Source organism: Schistocerca nitens, chromosome 5, assembly GCF_023898315.1.
Source record: "Schistocerca nitens isolate TAMUIC-IGC-003100 chromosome 5, iqSchNite1.1, whole genome shotgun sequence".
NCBI classification, from domain to species: domain Eukaryota; kingdom Metazoa; phylum Arthropoda; class Insecta; order Orthoptera; family Acrididae; genus Schistocerca; species Schistocerca nitens.
The window spans coordinates 349,932,492-349,948,622 of NC_064618.1; the positions used below are offsets into that span (position 1 = coordinate 349,932,492).

At 44.0% G+C, this 16,131-nt stretch overlaps 1 protein-coding gene across 1 annotated transcript in view; it reads left to right on the plus strand.

The window, feature by feature from the left end:
- Positions 1–1,525: 1,525 nt before the first annotated feature.
- The window catches only part of LOC126260445 (cilia- and flagella-associated protein 99-like), an 88,864-nt gene continuing 74,258 nt past the window's right edge, over positions 1,526–16,131 (plus strand). Inside the window, exons 1-2 of the mRNA XM_049957774.1 lie at positions 1,526–1,972; positions 12,213–12,301. Coding sequence (XP_049813731.1) covers positions 1,526–1,972; positions 12,213–12,301 — 536 coding nt within the window. The remainder of the gene's footprint in view (positions 1,973–12,212; positions 12,302–16,131) is intronic.

The following is a 16,131-nucleotide window of genomic DNA, read 5'->3' on the forward strand; positions in this document are numbered from 1 at the left end:
GACTCCTGAACCAAACGTCAGGAACAGAAGAGTTTCTTGGACTACGATCTCACATGCCGAATGTTTTACCAGCAGCTACTCCAAAGGGTCCCGATCACGTTCATAGAGGTCGCTGCACCACGTTGTCTTCAGAGCAAGGTTGAAACTCCCAGGGGATGGCAGCAGTGTCGAAAGTTGTCAAGAACTTCGTCCTGTTGCTCATCGCACTGTCAACTGTCATTTTCGACAGTGAGATGTGCGAGAATCAACGTCCCAAGGGACGGGGTTGATCCACTGACGGACTTTATGCCATTCCCTGAGGCGTTTTCATGTCGATTCTCAGCGGCGGTGTGTCCTAAATGTTTCCATTGGGTACCCGTAATAAAAGCGCGTGATTTCAACGCTGAGTGTCGCGCTTCTGGCTTCCATCGTAGAGACGGCACAAAAAGGGGTGAAATGTGGGTAAGAGGTGCTGCGGCGACCGTCCCATTGTGTGACACGTCCACGGTGGCATTAGGCAGAATTTTCGTGTAATTTGGTCCCAATGTGACATCATTAACCCCCCTTACAGATGACATGAACTTTTGAGCTGTGGCATTTTCCTCGCGTTTGTCGACGCCTTGCTGTTTGAAGCGTCACTAAGCCCGATGGTGACGTCGCAGGGTGACGCGGTTTTGCACCATTACAGAGGCTGCGGTTATCCTTGACGCTGCATCACAGACAGGAGCGCCTGCGATGGTCTAGTCAAACGTCATTTTTTCGGATGAATCCAGGTTCTGTTTACAGCATCATGATGGTCGCATCCGTGTTTGGCGACATCGCGGTGAACGCACATTGGAAGCGCGTATTCGTCATCGCCATACTGGCGTATCACCCGTCGTGATGGTATGGGGTGCCATTGGTTACACGTCTCGGGTACCTCTTGTTCGCATTGACGGTACATTCAACAGTGGACATTATATTTCAGATGTGTTACCACCCGTGACTCTACCCTTCATTCGATCCCTGCGAAACACTACATTTCAGCAGGATAATGCACGACCGCATGTTGCAGGTCCTGTACGGACCTTTCTGGATACAGAAAATGTTCGACTACTGCCCTGGCCAGCACATTCTCCAGATCTCTCACCAATTGAAAACGTCTGAACTGTGGTATCGTGTTGAAGCTGCATGGGCAGCTGTACCTGTGCACGCCATCCAAGCTCTGACTCAATGCCCAGGCGTATCAAGGCCGTTATTACGGCCGGAGGTGATTGTTCTGGGTACTGATTTCTCAGGATCTATGCACACAAATTGCATGAAAATGTAACGGATGTCAGTTATAGTATAATATATTTGTCCAATGAATACCAGTTTATCATCTGCCTTTCTCCTTAGAGTAGCAATTTTAATGGCCAGTAGTGTATGTTAACGTTTCAGCGCTATTCATTCAGAGATATTAAACTCAGTTTTCTCCTTGGGGAGGTTTACTTGTTAGTGTCAAATTAAATCATTTACTAGGTGTTCGCTCGCACAGGTAAAATAAATGAATAAAAGCAAGTGCGTAATGCAGATCTATGAAGCGACTGACGGTCGGCTGTGCTCGCAGGAGGCGAAGCAAGTGACTGCGGGGCCGGTGCCCGCGTCCACGTGGAACCCCCCGCGGGAGCCGCAGCTGCTGGCGGACCGGCGCGCGGCGAACCGGCAGGCGGCGCAGCAGCTGCTGGAGCAGGCGCGGGCCGGCGCCTTCCGCTGCGCCGCCACCGGCGCCGCCAAGTCGGAGCGCTACTGGCGCCGGCTGCAGCAGCTGCAGCAGGAGCGCGTCGAGCAGCTGCGGCCGCGGCAGCCCGCCAGGCGCCCGCCGCCCACCGACAAGGTCACGTCTGCACGGTCTGGCCGCTCGCCGGGCCTACTGGACTCGTCTCGCAGTCTGTCAAGGACGGACAGGCAGAACTTAAAAACTGTTCAGCTGAACAAGAATCTCGGCCTGTTGACTTACAGGGGTTTCTACAGGGTGAAGAAAAAATGCAGCATTTGGATGTCGGCATGCGATTCCTCATCCAAATTCAAGACTAAAGTTTGCCCAGCGAAATCAGATCGAGTGCATTTTGAAAACACTTGCACGAAAATGTGAAGATAGCAACACTGCCACATCATGCAGCAGAATGTACAGACGAACGTGCCCACTCCTCAGTACCGTACCAGCCATCGTAGATCACTGAGTACACTACAGGGACATCAACCCCCTATCGCCCATGGAGTTATGGGTCGAATTGTCGTCAGGTTCCTTTTTATTTTTTAACTTCCCACAGATGTACACGATCTAATTGCTCACATACATGCTGCTTTGAGAATGTCGGGTGCATATGTGTTGCATAGTGTCCAGCAAAGTATGATTCAGCGGGTAGTAAAGTGTTTGCAAATTCGAGGTGGTTCCTATGAACGTCTTCTCTAAACTGAGTGTTGCTCATACGTGTACGTAATGGCTCTATGAAGATAAGAATGGATGTCAAATGTACAGACCGGAACTATCGTGCACAGTGGACACAAAGGAATTTCTCACATTGGCCACGGGTGAGTACTGATTGAAATCAATAAAGAAAGATGAAAATTTGTGCTGGACCGGGATTTGAACCCAGGTCTCCAGCTTACTGACACTGAGTCATTCGTTCACAGAGGTCGTTGAAACTGCATCGACTACCTTAGAACGCCTCCCGCCAGATCCATAATCTCAACTTGACCACTCACTACTAATCCTCGTTACTATCCTCATTATGGCCAATGATCTCTTCAGTGCAGATGCGCAGCAGGCTCGATCTCTTACGGAAATCAGCGAAATGCCATGAGTATGAAGGTAACGGACAAGGAGCACTACATTAGTAGTGTGCTAATAAGTTGAAAATTTGTGTCTGACAGGAGGCGTTCTACGGTATTCCACGCACTTGCTTGACTTCAGATCCCATTGAGGTACAAATTTTCAACTTTCCCCATTGATTTCCATCAATGTTTACTCGCAGCCAATCTCTGTAATCCCTTTGTGTCTTAATTCATAACTGCTGCCGGATCAAACGGTGCCTGTTCTTTTGGACATGTCTGAAAGAACAGACACCACCCACCAGGGTAGCCAAGAGTGCTAACGTCCTGCTTCCTGGACTCGGGTAGGCGCGCCGGATCCGGATCGAATCCACGCGGCGGGTTAACGACGAGGGCCGATCTGCCAGCCAGCCTGGATGTGGTTTTTAGGCGGTTTTCCACATCCCGCTAGATGAATGCCGGGCTGTTCCCCATGTTCCGCCTCAGTTCCATGGCTCACAGACATCAGAACACATTCACACTGTTCCATGGATTACACTCGACGCAAACAGTTGCGGTACACTAATTTCGTCCCAGGGGGTATTGGGTGGTGGCAGGAAGGGCATCTGGCCACCCCTTAAACATTAACATGCCAAATCCGATGAACGATGGCTGACCCTGCGTAACTGCGGGACAAGGCTCAAGCGATAGAATATAATGTGCATAGTATATTTTCCAATGTAGTGTAGCCTGCCCCCTATGTTTTTTCTATACCACTGGATACCGACGATATTAGTGTCCACTATTATTTTCTATTGGCTTCATTAGTGTCACGGACGAAACAATCTGGTCGTTTACATCCATAAGACGTTCATGTTCTTGACAACACTGCACGCAGGTACAGTGCTTCCAAGCCTTTTTTTTTTTTAAATTGCATTTCTACTAATTACTTTGGTGGGACTAAGGTTTGCCACATACATTTTTATCTTGAAGTGGAATGAGGAACCGCATGCCGTCCGCCAATTGCAGCATTTTTTTCACCTTGTATATCGCTAACAGTCGAATGACCTAGTTTGATACTGACTGACTTTTTACTTGCAGTCGACCTGTCACGAGTGGTCACTTCTGTTTGCAAGTCAGTGACAAAATTATGAGTGTTGTGGGAGCTGTCTCCTCCGCAGTTTGACATTCGAAAGCTTCGAGGTATCCCCACTGAAAGAATGGATCTTTTGTAGTTACACCTTATTGATACACACACACACACACACACACACACACTGTGCGATCAAAAGTATTCGGACACCTGGCTGAAAATGGCTTAAAAGTTCGTGGCACCCTCCATCGGTAATGCTGGAATTCAGTATCGTGTTGGCCCACCCTTAGCCTTGATGATAGCTTCCACTCTCACAGGCATACGTTCAGTCAGGTGCTGGAAGGTTTCTTGGGGAATGGCAGCCCATTCTTCACAGAGTGCTGCACTGAGGTGAGGTATCGATGTCGGTCGGTGAGGCCTGGCACGAAGTCGGCGTTCCAAAACATTCCAGAGGTGTTCTATAGGATTCACGTTGGACTGTGTGCAGGCTGGTCCATCACAGGGATGTTACTGTCGTGTAACTACTCCGCCACATGTCGTGTATTATGAACAGGTGCTCGATCGTGTTGAAAGATGTAATCGCCATCCCCGAATTGCTCTTCAACAGTGGGAAGCAAGAAGACTCTTAAAACATCACTGTAGGCATGTGGTGTGATAGTGCCACGCAAAACAACAAGGGGTGCAAGCCCCCTCCATGAAAAACACGACCACACCATAACACCACGGCCTCGGATTTACCACGGCCTCGGGTTTTTGCTGTTGGCACTACATACGCTGGCAAATGACATTCACCGGGCATTCGCCATACCCACACCTTGCCATCGGATCGCCACATTATGTACCGTGATTCGTCACTCCACACAATGTTTTTCCACTGTTCAGTCGTCCAATGTTTACGCTCCTTACAACAAGCGAGTCCTCGTTTGGCGTTTACTGGCGTGATGTGTGGCTTATGAGCAGCCGCTCGACCATGAAATCCAAGTTTTGTCACCTCCCGTCTAATTGTCATAGTACTTGTAGTGAATCCTGATGCAGTCTGGAATTCCTGTGTGATGGTCTGAATAGATGTCTGCCTATTACACATTACGACCCTCTTCAATTGTCGGCGGTCTCTGTCAGTCAACAGACGAGGTCGGCCTGTACGCTTTTGTGCTGTACGTGTCCCTTCATGTTTCCACTTCACTATCACATCAGAAACAGTGGACCTAGGGATGTTTAGGAGTGTGGAAATCTCGAGTGCAGACATATGACACAAGTGACACCTAATCACCTGACCACTTTCGAAGCCTGTGAGTTCCGCGGATCCCCCCATTCTGCTCTCTCACGATGTCTGATGACTACTGAGGTCGCTGATGCAGAGTACCTGGCAATAGGTGTCAGCACAATGCACCAAATATGAATAAGGTATTTTTTGGGGGTGTGTGGTATATCAATAACATGCAATCTAATTTTTCTTTGCAAAGGTTTTGAATGACGTCAGCCGCATTTGGGCATTGAAATGTATCAGTGGTAACAGGTGAAACTCTGTGCCGGACCAGGGCTCGAACCCGGATATCCTAATAATATCCATGTTCACCCGGGAACGCTTTCCATCCGACCCAAATTCCCGGCCTGTCACACACTCGAAGCCCGATCACTTGCAGGAATTAGAAATGGTGAGTGTGGGTTTCACGGCTAGGTGACGCTACGCTAGTGATGCGTGACAGGCTGGAAATTTGGGTCGGATGGAAAGCGTGAGCGGATGACCGCGGCGGTTCAGGCGACTATCCGCGTTTATTAGGATATCCGGGTACGAGCCCTGGTCCGGCACAGAGTTTCACCTGTTACCACTGATACATTTCAATGCCCAAATGCGGCTGACGTCATTCAAAACCTTTGCAAAGAAAAATTCGTAGTGGTTCATCTCGACAAAGATTGTATGGTAAACCGAGAACTGAAAAAATAGGAAAAGCACAGTTCCAACATTTCAAAACATATGCATTTATTTGCTTTAGAAAATTATATTTACAAAGACATCAAATGATACTTAGAAGTCAGTAAATAGCATCCTTTCACACTATCATTTTTTTCTTGTGTTGTTTCTAAATGTTAAAAAACATCGTAAATTATTTCTCTCGTTCAATAGATCTGACTGTTTCACTGTTGAAACAATATTCATTAAAAATGTTGTATGTGTTTTCGTTCTTATTTGAGAATACTGTAAGATTTTTCTCCGTCCATGCATTATACCATTTCTATGTGTCATCTTTCGAATGTGAAAACAAAACAAACAACAAAATAAAGATTAAGAAGACATGTAAGCATTAAGAAGACACAAAAGTACAAAACGCCTTACCATATCAGCAGTGATCTGAGCGAGAATTGATTCACTTCCGACGTTCGCAGACGATGCCACAATCCCTTGTCTCTGCACATGCATAGTCTCCAACATACTCAAGAATTTAGAACTCCACGCTCACCACAGTCAGTTGATCTTTGACGTCACTATGGCCGTGTTTGGCTCCTGATTTACATGCAAACACTTGCGCGCCCTCACAACGAATAGTCGATAATGGCGAGAAAGTCGTTCATGTAAAACGGGCATTTGCTAACGTGCGACGATATGTCCATTGCTACTATGTACTCGTAGGCAGAAACATACTACAACGGTTTTATTTATTAGTGAGGTTATAACATTCCCACTACGAATATTAGCACTTTTTTCACGGTAGTCACCCTATTTGCACTGAAACTGCAGTCCGTGTGGGGATTACAGTTATCTCTTAATGCGTCGGAAAGTATGGCGAAATTTTGTAAATTGTCTTCACTCCAAATAGTTACTCTAGCGCGATGAAATGCGAGATGTCAGACCTTGATCGGGTGCTGTTGCCTGAAATGGATTCTAACGTCAATCAGTTGTAGAATTTTGAAACATGTATTATGTTCGAGTATAATGACTTTTCTGGAGACTAGAAATCTACGCTGTAGGAATCAGCGAGGGGTTTCGGAAAAGACGATCGTGTGAAACCCAGCTCGCGCTTTTCGTCCACGAGACTTAGAGGGCCATAGACACGGGTTCCCAGGTAGATGCCGTGTTTCTTGACTTCCGCAAGGCGTTTGATACAGGTCCCCACAGTCGTTTAATGAACAAAGTAAGAGCATATGGACTATCAGACCAATTGTGTGATTGGATTGAAGAGTTCCTAGATAACAGAACGCAGCATGTCATTATCAATGGAGAAAAGTCTTCCGAAGTAAGAGTGATTTCAGGTGTGCCGCAGGTGAGTGTCGTGGGACCGTTGCTATTCACAATGTATATAAATGACCTTGTGAATAACGTCGGAAGTTCACTGAGGCTTTTTGCGGATGATGGTGTAGTATATCGAGAGGTTGTAACAATGGAAAAGTGTACTGAAATGCAGGAGGATCTGCAACGAATTGACGCATGGTGCAGAGAATGGCAATTGAATCTCAATGTAGACAAGTGTAATGTCCTGCGAATACATAGGCAGAAAGATCCTTTACCATTTAGGTACAATATAGCAGGTCAGCAACTGGAAGCAGTTAATTCCATAAACTATCTGGGAGTAGGCATTAGGAGTGATTTAAAATGGAATGACCATATGAAATTAATCGTCGGTAAAGCAGATGCCAGACCGAGATTCATTGGAAGAATCCCTACCAGATAGGGTTGATAGAGGAGGTAGAGAAGATCCAATGGCGAGCAGCGCGTTTCGTTACAGGATCATTTAGTAACGGCGAAAGCGTTACGGAGATGATAGATAAACTCCAGTGGAAAACTCTGCAAGAGAGACGCTCAGTAGCTCAGTAGGGGCTTTCGTCGAAGTTTCGAGAACATACCTTCACTGAGGTGTCAAGCGGTATATTGCCCCCCCCCCCCCCCCCTACGTATATCTCGCGAAGAGACCATGAGGATAAAAGGATAAACTCAGAGAGATTAGAGCCCACGCAGAGGCATACCGACAATCTTTCTTCCCACGAACAATACGAGACTGGAATAGAAGGGAGAACCGATAGAAGACTTAAGGTACCTCCGCCACACACCGTCAGGTGGCTTGCGGAGTATCGACGTAGATGTAGATGTAGATATAAGTGACACAGATATTTAGGCTCTGCAGGCTCTTGACTGACACAGTCGTGACTGAAAAAAGATGTCAGTTATTTTGTACATAAAGTTAACGTTGGTTAAAGTAACAGTAACAGTAATGACAAAAACGTGTGCTCACATCTGTAGGAGACCTAAAAATTCACATGCACAAATAATACACACATATTAGTAATTTATTCTTCATACACTAATGAACAATAGATAATACTTTCCTAGCGCTCTAAGTCCAGGGACTATTGAAAGGTTGTAAGATTTTTCGGGGAGATACCAAAGATTTAGAAATATCAGGATTCTTTTTTCTTCTTTTTTTAACTTCGGATAAGGCTCCGATACAGATACTTAGACAAAACTTCCGGCTGATGTAATGAATGGCAGCTTACTCTAAATGTAGAGAAATGTAAGTTAATATTAATGAGAATGCAAAAAAGATCAGGTAATTTTTTTTACAGCAATAGTAGGATATTCCTTGATACAGTCATGTCGAGTAAATGTCTCTGCATAGCGTTGCGTAGTGATATGAAATGGAACGAGCGCTTAAGGACGGTAGTGGCGAAGGGGAATGGTCGACTTCGCTTTATTGGGAAAATTTGAGGAAGCTGTGGTTCATCCGTAAAGGAGACTGTGTACAGAACACTAGTACGGCCAATTCTTGAGTACTGCTCGAGTGTTTTGGATCCCCACCAGGGCGGACTAAAGGACGACATGGAAGCAATACAAAGGCGGGCTGCTGGATTTGTTACCCGTGGTTTCCGTCAACACTTGAGATACTACGTGAACTCAAATGGGAATCCCTGGAGGGAAGACGTTTTTTTCGTGTAACTCCATTGGGAAAAGTTAGAGAACCGGCCTTTGATGTTGACTGCAGAATGAGTTTAGTCCTGCCAAACGTAAATTTCGCGTACGAATCATGAAGATAAGAAAAATTAGGACTTGTACAAAGGCGTATAGGCAGTCTTTTTCTTCCGCTCTACTTGCGAATGGGACAGGAAAGGAAGTGATCTTCTGCCACACACCCTAGGGTGGCTTGCGGAGTGTATACGTAGATGTAGAATCTCTTGTGGGGCGTCTTTTGTGACAGGTTTCTTGTGAATTTTAGGTGGATAATGAAATCATTCTTGTGACGAAATCTCTCATCCAGGGCATGGTCACTCTTATCTAACAAAGAGACTATTAGATTTTCACTTGGTACGAATGAGTCTGAAAGCACTGATGATGCAAATGAGACTTGTAGAATTAACAGTTCGGAGTTGCAGATGAGAATAGATAGAAAGAGGGTGGCACTGATGTTGCTGCACGCTGTTTAAGTAGTGTTGACACTGGAGCTGCAACGGAGGTTAGAGTATCTGAAGAAGAAACAGCTGAGCAGTTTATTAATTGTGAAGATTCATGGTAAAAGAAGTGGGGGCGACTTTCTAATAGTGGTATACGTGGGCAGAAAGGGAGCGTATAAAGGATAGGCTGAGAAGCACCATGTAGTTCTCGTAGGTGACAGCTGGTCGTGATAGTCGGCGGTTCTTCTCTGGTTGTAGCGACTTCTTGTGATGGATAATGCGAAGAGTGGTGGGAAGATGAGAAATTACAGTGCTAAAACAAAAGATGGCGCACACGAGGGTGGCGGCGAATAATGGAGATATCCCGTGGGGGAGGCTTACTTAAGACAACGGATGAGGAGTAATGACAAAGGCGGCACGAAGTGTGTGACCAACAACGACGGATGACGGCATTATCTGGGTGACGCATATGATACAAGTGCAGCAGAACGTTGGCTGTACATGAATCGGCGTCTCGTACAGAGCTTCATTCAGGAATACGGTATAACCATGGGAGAAACTAAAAGTAAACGCTGCTGTAATAGATGAAGGGTTCTGCCTCTAATAAGGCAAGCTGAGGACTATTATTGTTTACAGTGTTCAGCAAAATTTACCCTCTTTGAAAGAGTAGTCTCGTTTCTCAAAACTAAGTGAAGATAATTTCTGTTAATGGAAGGAAGAAAAATATAAGGAAACAGATGCCCCATGGATTAGAGAGCAGAGAAGATAGCCCTCCTGAATGGCAGGCCTAGACCTAGGGATTGCAATTCAGAGTGAAAGGATGTAAATGATAATATTCGCTGGTGTCATTGCTAGTCTCATTGAAAGTGAAGAAGAATTGCAGGATCCATTGAACGGAATGAACAGTCTAATGAGTAAAGAACATGGATTTAGAGTAAATCGAAGAAAGAGAAAAGTATTAAGAAGTAGCAGAAATAAGAAGAGTGTGGCACTTAATATCAAAGTAGGTGGTCACAAAGCAGACGAATTTAAGAAATTCTGCTACGTTGGAAGCAAAATAACTCATGACGGATGGCCAAGGAGAACATAAAAAGCAGAACAGCAGAGGCAAAGAGGGCTTTCCTGCTCAATAGTATCCTATCGGCGTCAAACACAAGCTTTAATTTGGGAAAGAAATTTATGATAATGCACTTTTGGAGCACCGTATACTAAGGCAGTGAATCATGGAGAGAGGAAAACCCGGAACATTACAGAATGGAAGCATCTGAGATGCGGTGCTACAAAAGAATGTTGAAAATTAGGTGCCTGAAAGGATAAAGAATGAGGAGCTTCTCCGCAGAATCGACTAGGAAAGGAATACAAGGCAAACACTGAAAAGAAAAAGGGACAGGATGATTCGACAACATTTTAGACATCACGGAATAACCTCCATCGTACTAGCGTTAGCTGTAGAAGGTAAGAACTGTAGGGGAAGACAGAGATTGGAATTCATCCAGCAAATAATTGTGGATGTAGATTGCAATTGGTATTCTGAGATGAAAACGTTGGCATAGGAGAGGGATTCGTGGCAGGCTGCATCAAACCAGTCGGAAGACTGGTAACGAAAAAAAAATTAGTTTACAACTGAAGTAGACTAAGAAAAAAAAAAATGACGAGAGCAACGGATATGCGATCTACGCTCAAGTAAGCATTAGAACTGAGAGTATAATACAGAACAAGAGAGGATACTGCAAAAGAAATGTTACAATTCTGTTGTCGAGGAAGCAGGACTACACAGATCGTTTAAGCAGGCAGCAGGCTTTTACTGTTGAAGAAAGTTTCCTCAAGCAAAATCAATCTACTAGTGCCAAGCATTGAGTGGGGATTGACGTAGCAGATTCTGCAACTGCATGTTTGAGGCTCAAATAGTACATCCGTAAAAACCGAGCGAAATGGTGGAGTCGTTAAGACACTGAACTAGCGTTTGGGAGAACCGAGGTTAAACTATACGTCCAACCATGCTTAAATCACTTAGAGTAAATTACAATAGGGTTCTTTTAAAAAGATGCTGATGATTTCCTGTCCCATCAGTGAAACGGTTAACATTAATTTTACTTTCTTTTTTGTATGAAACGTTATATAGTATGAAAACTGGGAAGGAAAAGTAAGAAATTATAAGCATTTGAAATACGTCGCTAGACGAGATATTAAAATTATTGGAGCATCTAATGTAATGACACAAAGATTCTAGACAGAATATCGGAAGGGAAGTTAGTAAGTTACTTAATTTTATGTTCGATGGATTATTTGTACAGTTAACTTCAGTGATGTGGTACTGGTCATAAGTTTGAACAAAACTTACAGTAGAAGGGGGAATTACTGACATTCGTCAACATTTTCAGAAATAGTTAATGTAGCAAAGGGAAAGCATTATGGGGAAAAGCCTTCTTGATTAGAAAGGTATGTAGCAATTTACTACTAATGCTTAACTTGTATAGAGGGATGTCGCGATCAACATAGAATAGTAAACAAGCAGTTGTTCAAGACTACTGTTCTTTTAGATGTTAATGAAGCCGCATTAAATGACTTTTAAATGAATTCTGTTGACGTAGAGATCTATGTACACTACGCTTAACAACACAGAATGAGCGCTCAGATGATACAGAGAATTAGGAAAAAGCTATTTGTGGGATAGTATGCAATCTGATGAGTTCTAAGTAGAAGGTCCCACCCAGCTTCAAAACAGGGCTCTGTAACAAGAAATCACGTACACCGTGTATTGCTTCAATGGGAGCTACGGAACCTACAAGTCATAGAACAATGTTAAGGATTCACAAATCACTGCACTTATTTCAGATACTCGTGTTTTTAAAAATACTGAACTGAACCTTTATCCAGTCTACTGATAGTGAATGCTGGTATTATGCAAATTATTATCACCACAAAAGCATGTCATGAATAGGAATGTATTACTTGACATTCAATACTAAAGGGACTCCTCCTGTTACAGCCAGCAAGCTTTCCAGTGAAGATGAATGCCGCAACCATACTGCGTGAAGGAGCACGCTTCCTCAGGGACGAAGAACAACAAATACAAAGGTAGTACTGTATTTACAGTTACCATTCATTAGTTAACAACCAGATTCTTTATAATAAAAATGGTGTATAGAGTGGTATTTTGCAAAATTCTGACACAGCCAAAAATTGGGCACAATATATCGACCTAAATATAAACTGGAAGCTTGTGTTACACAAACAACAATTATTGAAAAGAAGCACCTGACTGAGTAACCTAAACAGAAAACTCGTACACAGTCATTTAGGGACGTATCAAGGACATAATAATGCTGTACTGACATGGTAAGCACAATGTCATTTATTCGAGTTTCAGTCAAGTTCGGTTTTCTTACTTCAGCTATATGCGCCTCCTCCGTAATTCGTTTTACGCGTATTAAATATGCCAAAAAAGGCACTGTGAGCAAGGGTTTATAGGTCGCTGGGCGTCACCTGTACTGGAATGTATACCATCGTCCACATCAATTCAGCTGCTGCAGAACGCACTAAGACGTATGCCAGTTGACAAAGGAAGTCCTTCAGAGCCACTTTTAACAACAATTTGAGTAGTGCAGGTATGAGAGAATGAGGACCGATAACGATATTACCTCAAGGTCACGATGTAGCATGATATCCCACCCACGCATCTGGGCCACTTTTGTCTGGTATATTCAATGTCAGGATGTTACCTGATTCCTTTCACGTATCCCCCCTTCCGCTGCCCATGCCTGTCGGGCAGTTGTGTTGCATAGGAATGGTGGGAAAATGAAGACGGCTCACCCTCTTTGAGAGTTCTGGGACAGAAGACAGAGTCATCATCCTCCCCCGCCTCCTTCCCCTTCCCCTCCCCCAATGATCTGGACCAATAAGAAGACATTAAAATGTTAGGAAACCCTTGCCATCCTTCCCTTAGACCTGTTATTACTAGTCCAGTTGAGTCAGTTTTATCATTCATGGGCTGGGCACCGTAGTGAAGGAATCACCAACAGCAGAGTGATCCTACTTAAAAATGGCGATAATATTACCATAATCTATAACGTTTTTTTTAATTTAATCGTATGGCTAGGGCCCCCTGTCGGGAAGACCGTTCGCCGGGTGCTGATCTTTCAATTTGACGCCACTTTTGCGACCTGCAGTCGATGAGGATGATAGGATGATGATGAGGACAGCACAACACCCAGTCCCTGGGCGGAGGAAATTCCCCGACCCAGCCAAGAATCGAACCCAGGCCCAGAGGACTGACAATCCGTCACACTGACCATTCAGTTAACGGGGACAGAGATTTATACGGTAAGGCAGTTTGACATTGCAGTGTGTGACTAGGCCATGGCTGAATTACAATAATTTAATGACATAATCTTGGCATATTCTGCAAAATGGGTGAAATATTAATAAAATTTATGGTGTAAGACAATTTTACATTACAGTGTGTGAATGAGGCGTTGCTGAACTACTGTAAATCAAAGGAATCTTGACATTTTCTGTAAGTACCCAAAAGCTTGACCACCTTCGACTGATGTTTACAACTTTAGACCGATTTTCTCCCTCTTTTCAAGATCTTTAACCAAAGACATATGTAAATATAGGTCTGAACAGTTACCACAGCGTGTTATTTAAACAAATTACTTTAAAATCCCCATTAAACAAAAACAATGCGATATTTTAAAAAAATACACTGATTTCCCACATTAAACAAACAGGACATACTCATCAAGTCTATAAGGAACATGCTTCTGCATTATTAATATGTTAAAAAACAGTAATGTCACTAAAAGGTGGCATTAGAAGAGTATTGCTCCATGGGTTTATAGCAGACTTGAAAATGACCAAACAAAAATCCGAGTGTATACATGCACAACACATCGCTCAATTTACAGTATAAACAATTAACATCACTACTGGCATTACATAGGAATGGGATAGAGGAAATGTATCTTATTTAAAGCAAATTAAAAATGTGACGTGTAGATGCATGTGTCATCGTATCTGTGGACAACCATGACTCCACAGATTGCTGGCTCAGAGACTAGTGCCGCTGCTCCACCCCCAGCCTAAGTACTGGCATGACCATTAGTTACACACCAGATGCCTCTGTGTCACATGTATATAGATCATAACCACTTTAAGTCAGGCAGAGAGAGAAAGAGAGATGGGGGGAGAGAGAGAGAGAGAGACAGACAGAGAGAGAGAGAGAGAGAGAGAGAGAGAGAGAGAGGTCCGGCCATCCATGTATCACATGTCTTGGCTGCCAATGACGATCAATCAATGCCTACACAACTGATAGACGAGAGGGTGTGAGATGGTGAATAGTTGCTCTCTTTGTCCCATCTGTGAAGGGTGATTGTCATGATACTGGGCGCACCTCCAGCCATGATAAGACCAATAGGCTATATCTTGTTGAGGCAGTGAGCAAAGGAAAATGTAGTCAGTATTAACTTCTCTAATACCTTTCATTACTCATCTCTCTGGTTTTTATTATTTCGTTTGGCATCAAGGATACATTACTTGAACTGAACAGCAATGATGTTACTGGTAACACAATATGCATATACTACAAATAAAATAGATTACATTCATTTATGGTAATAAAAGTCTTAGATTATATCGATAAATCAATAATATACATATGGATAAAAACACTAGGATGAGTTACATGTAAAAGAGAAAATGTGGTTTTTATAAACAGTAATATTGACAAACAGAGCTTCAAGTTGTAATAAAAACAATAGGTTAATATCTAAAGTATCCAGCCAGGAGATTGCTTCCTCAGAGACCTCGTGTATGCTGGTCAGAGTTCCAGCATATTTCCGTAGGGGACACTCTGTGACTATGTGGCGTATTGTTTGTCGTTGGTGTCCGCAGTCACACTTGGCACTTTCAGCGATTCCCCACTTATGCTTCAAGTCCTGGCATCTTCCGTGCTTGGTGCGTATGCGATTTTGGGTGGTCCACTACCTCCTAGGTAAGTGGAATCCAGGAGGGACTCGTGTAGGATCAGCAATGAGACCTGCAGAATCGGGATTGGCTGCGAACCATTCTTCCCGCCATGCTGTTTCTGGTTGGAATCCTTCCGAAGTAAGCCTTTTTCCAAGTCTCCAGGAGGGTTTCCTGGACTTAAGACGTTGCCTTTGAGTGGCATCACAGTCCTGGTGTAGCGGTAACTCGGGATTCTTGGAGCATTTCTCCCATTCCCTTTTCAACGCTGCTTGACGTCGTAACTTCGGTGGTGCAATAATAGACAGAACAGGTAGCCATTCTGTGAGTGTGGATTTTATTGTCCCGGATACGCTTCTCATGGCTACATTCAGCTGCGCGTCTACCATGGCTGTATGAGCGCTGTTCGGCCATACTGGGCTGCAATATTCCCCAACAGACTATACAAGTGAGAGGGCAGTTGTTTTGAGTACTGATGCCTTAGCTCCCCAGCTTGTTCCGGAGAGTTTGTGTAATATATTGTTTCTGGTTCTCATTTTTAAAGCTGTTTCAGTTAGGTGTTTTCTATATGTTAGCGAACGAATCTCTCTAGTAACTGAGAGTAAAGGACTATCATAGAGCAAACGTTGACCAACACGACCTCCGAAATAAAGTTTTGTGGGGAACTATCAGAGCCGTTTGAAATTCGCGCAGGTGTCCGACAGGGCGATGGCCTCTCACCTCTCCTTGTCAATATAGTGTTAGATAAGGTAATAAAAGAATGGGAAATATCACAACAGGGGATAACCTTAGGAAACCTACAGATTAAATGCCTGGCTTTTGCAGACGGTTTGGCGATTGTCACGAAAGGCATAAACGAAACAAAAGAAGTTATTGAAAAACAACACGAAATCGCTTACAAAACTGGACTACAGATCTCTTACGAAAAGACACAGTTTATG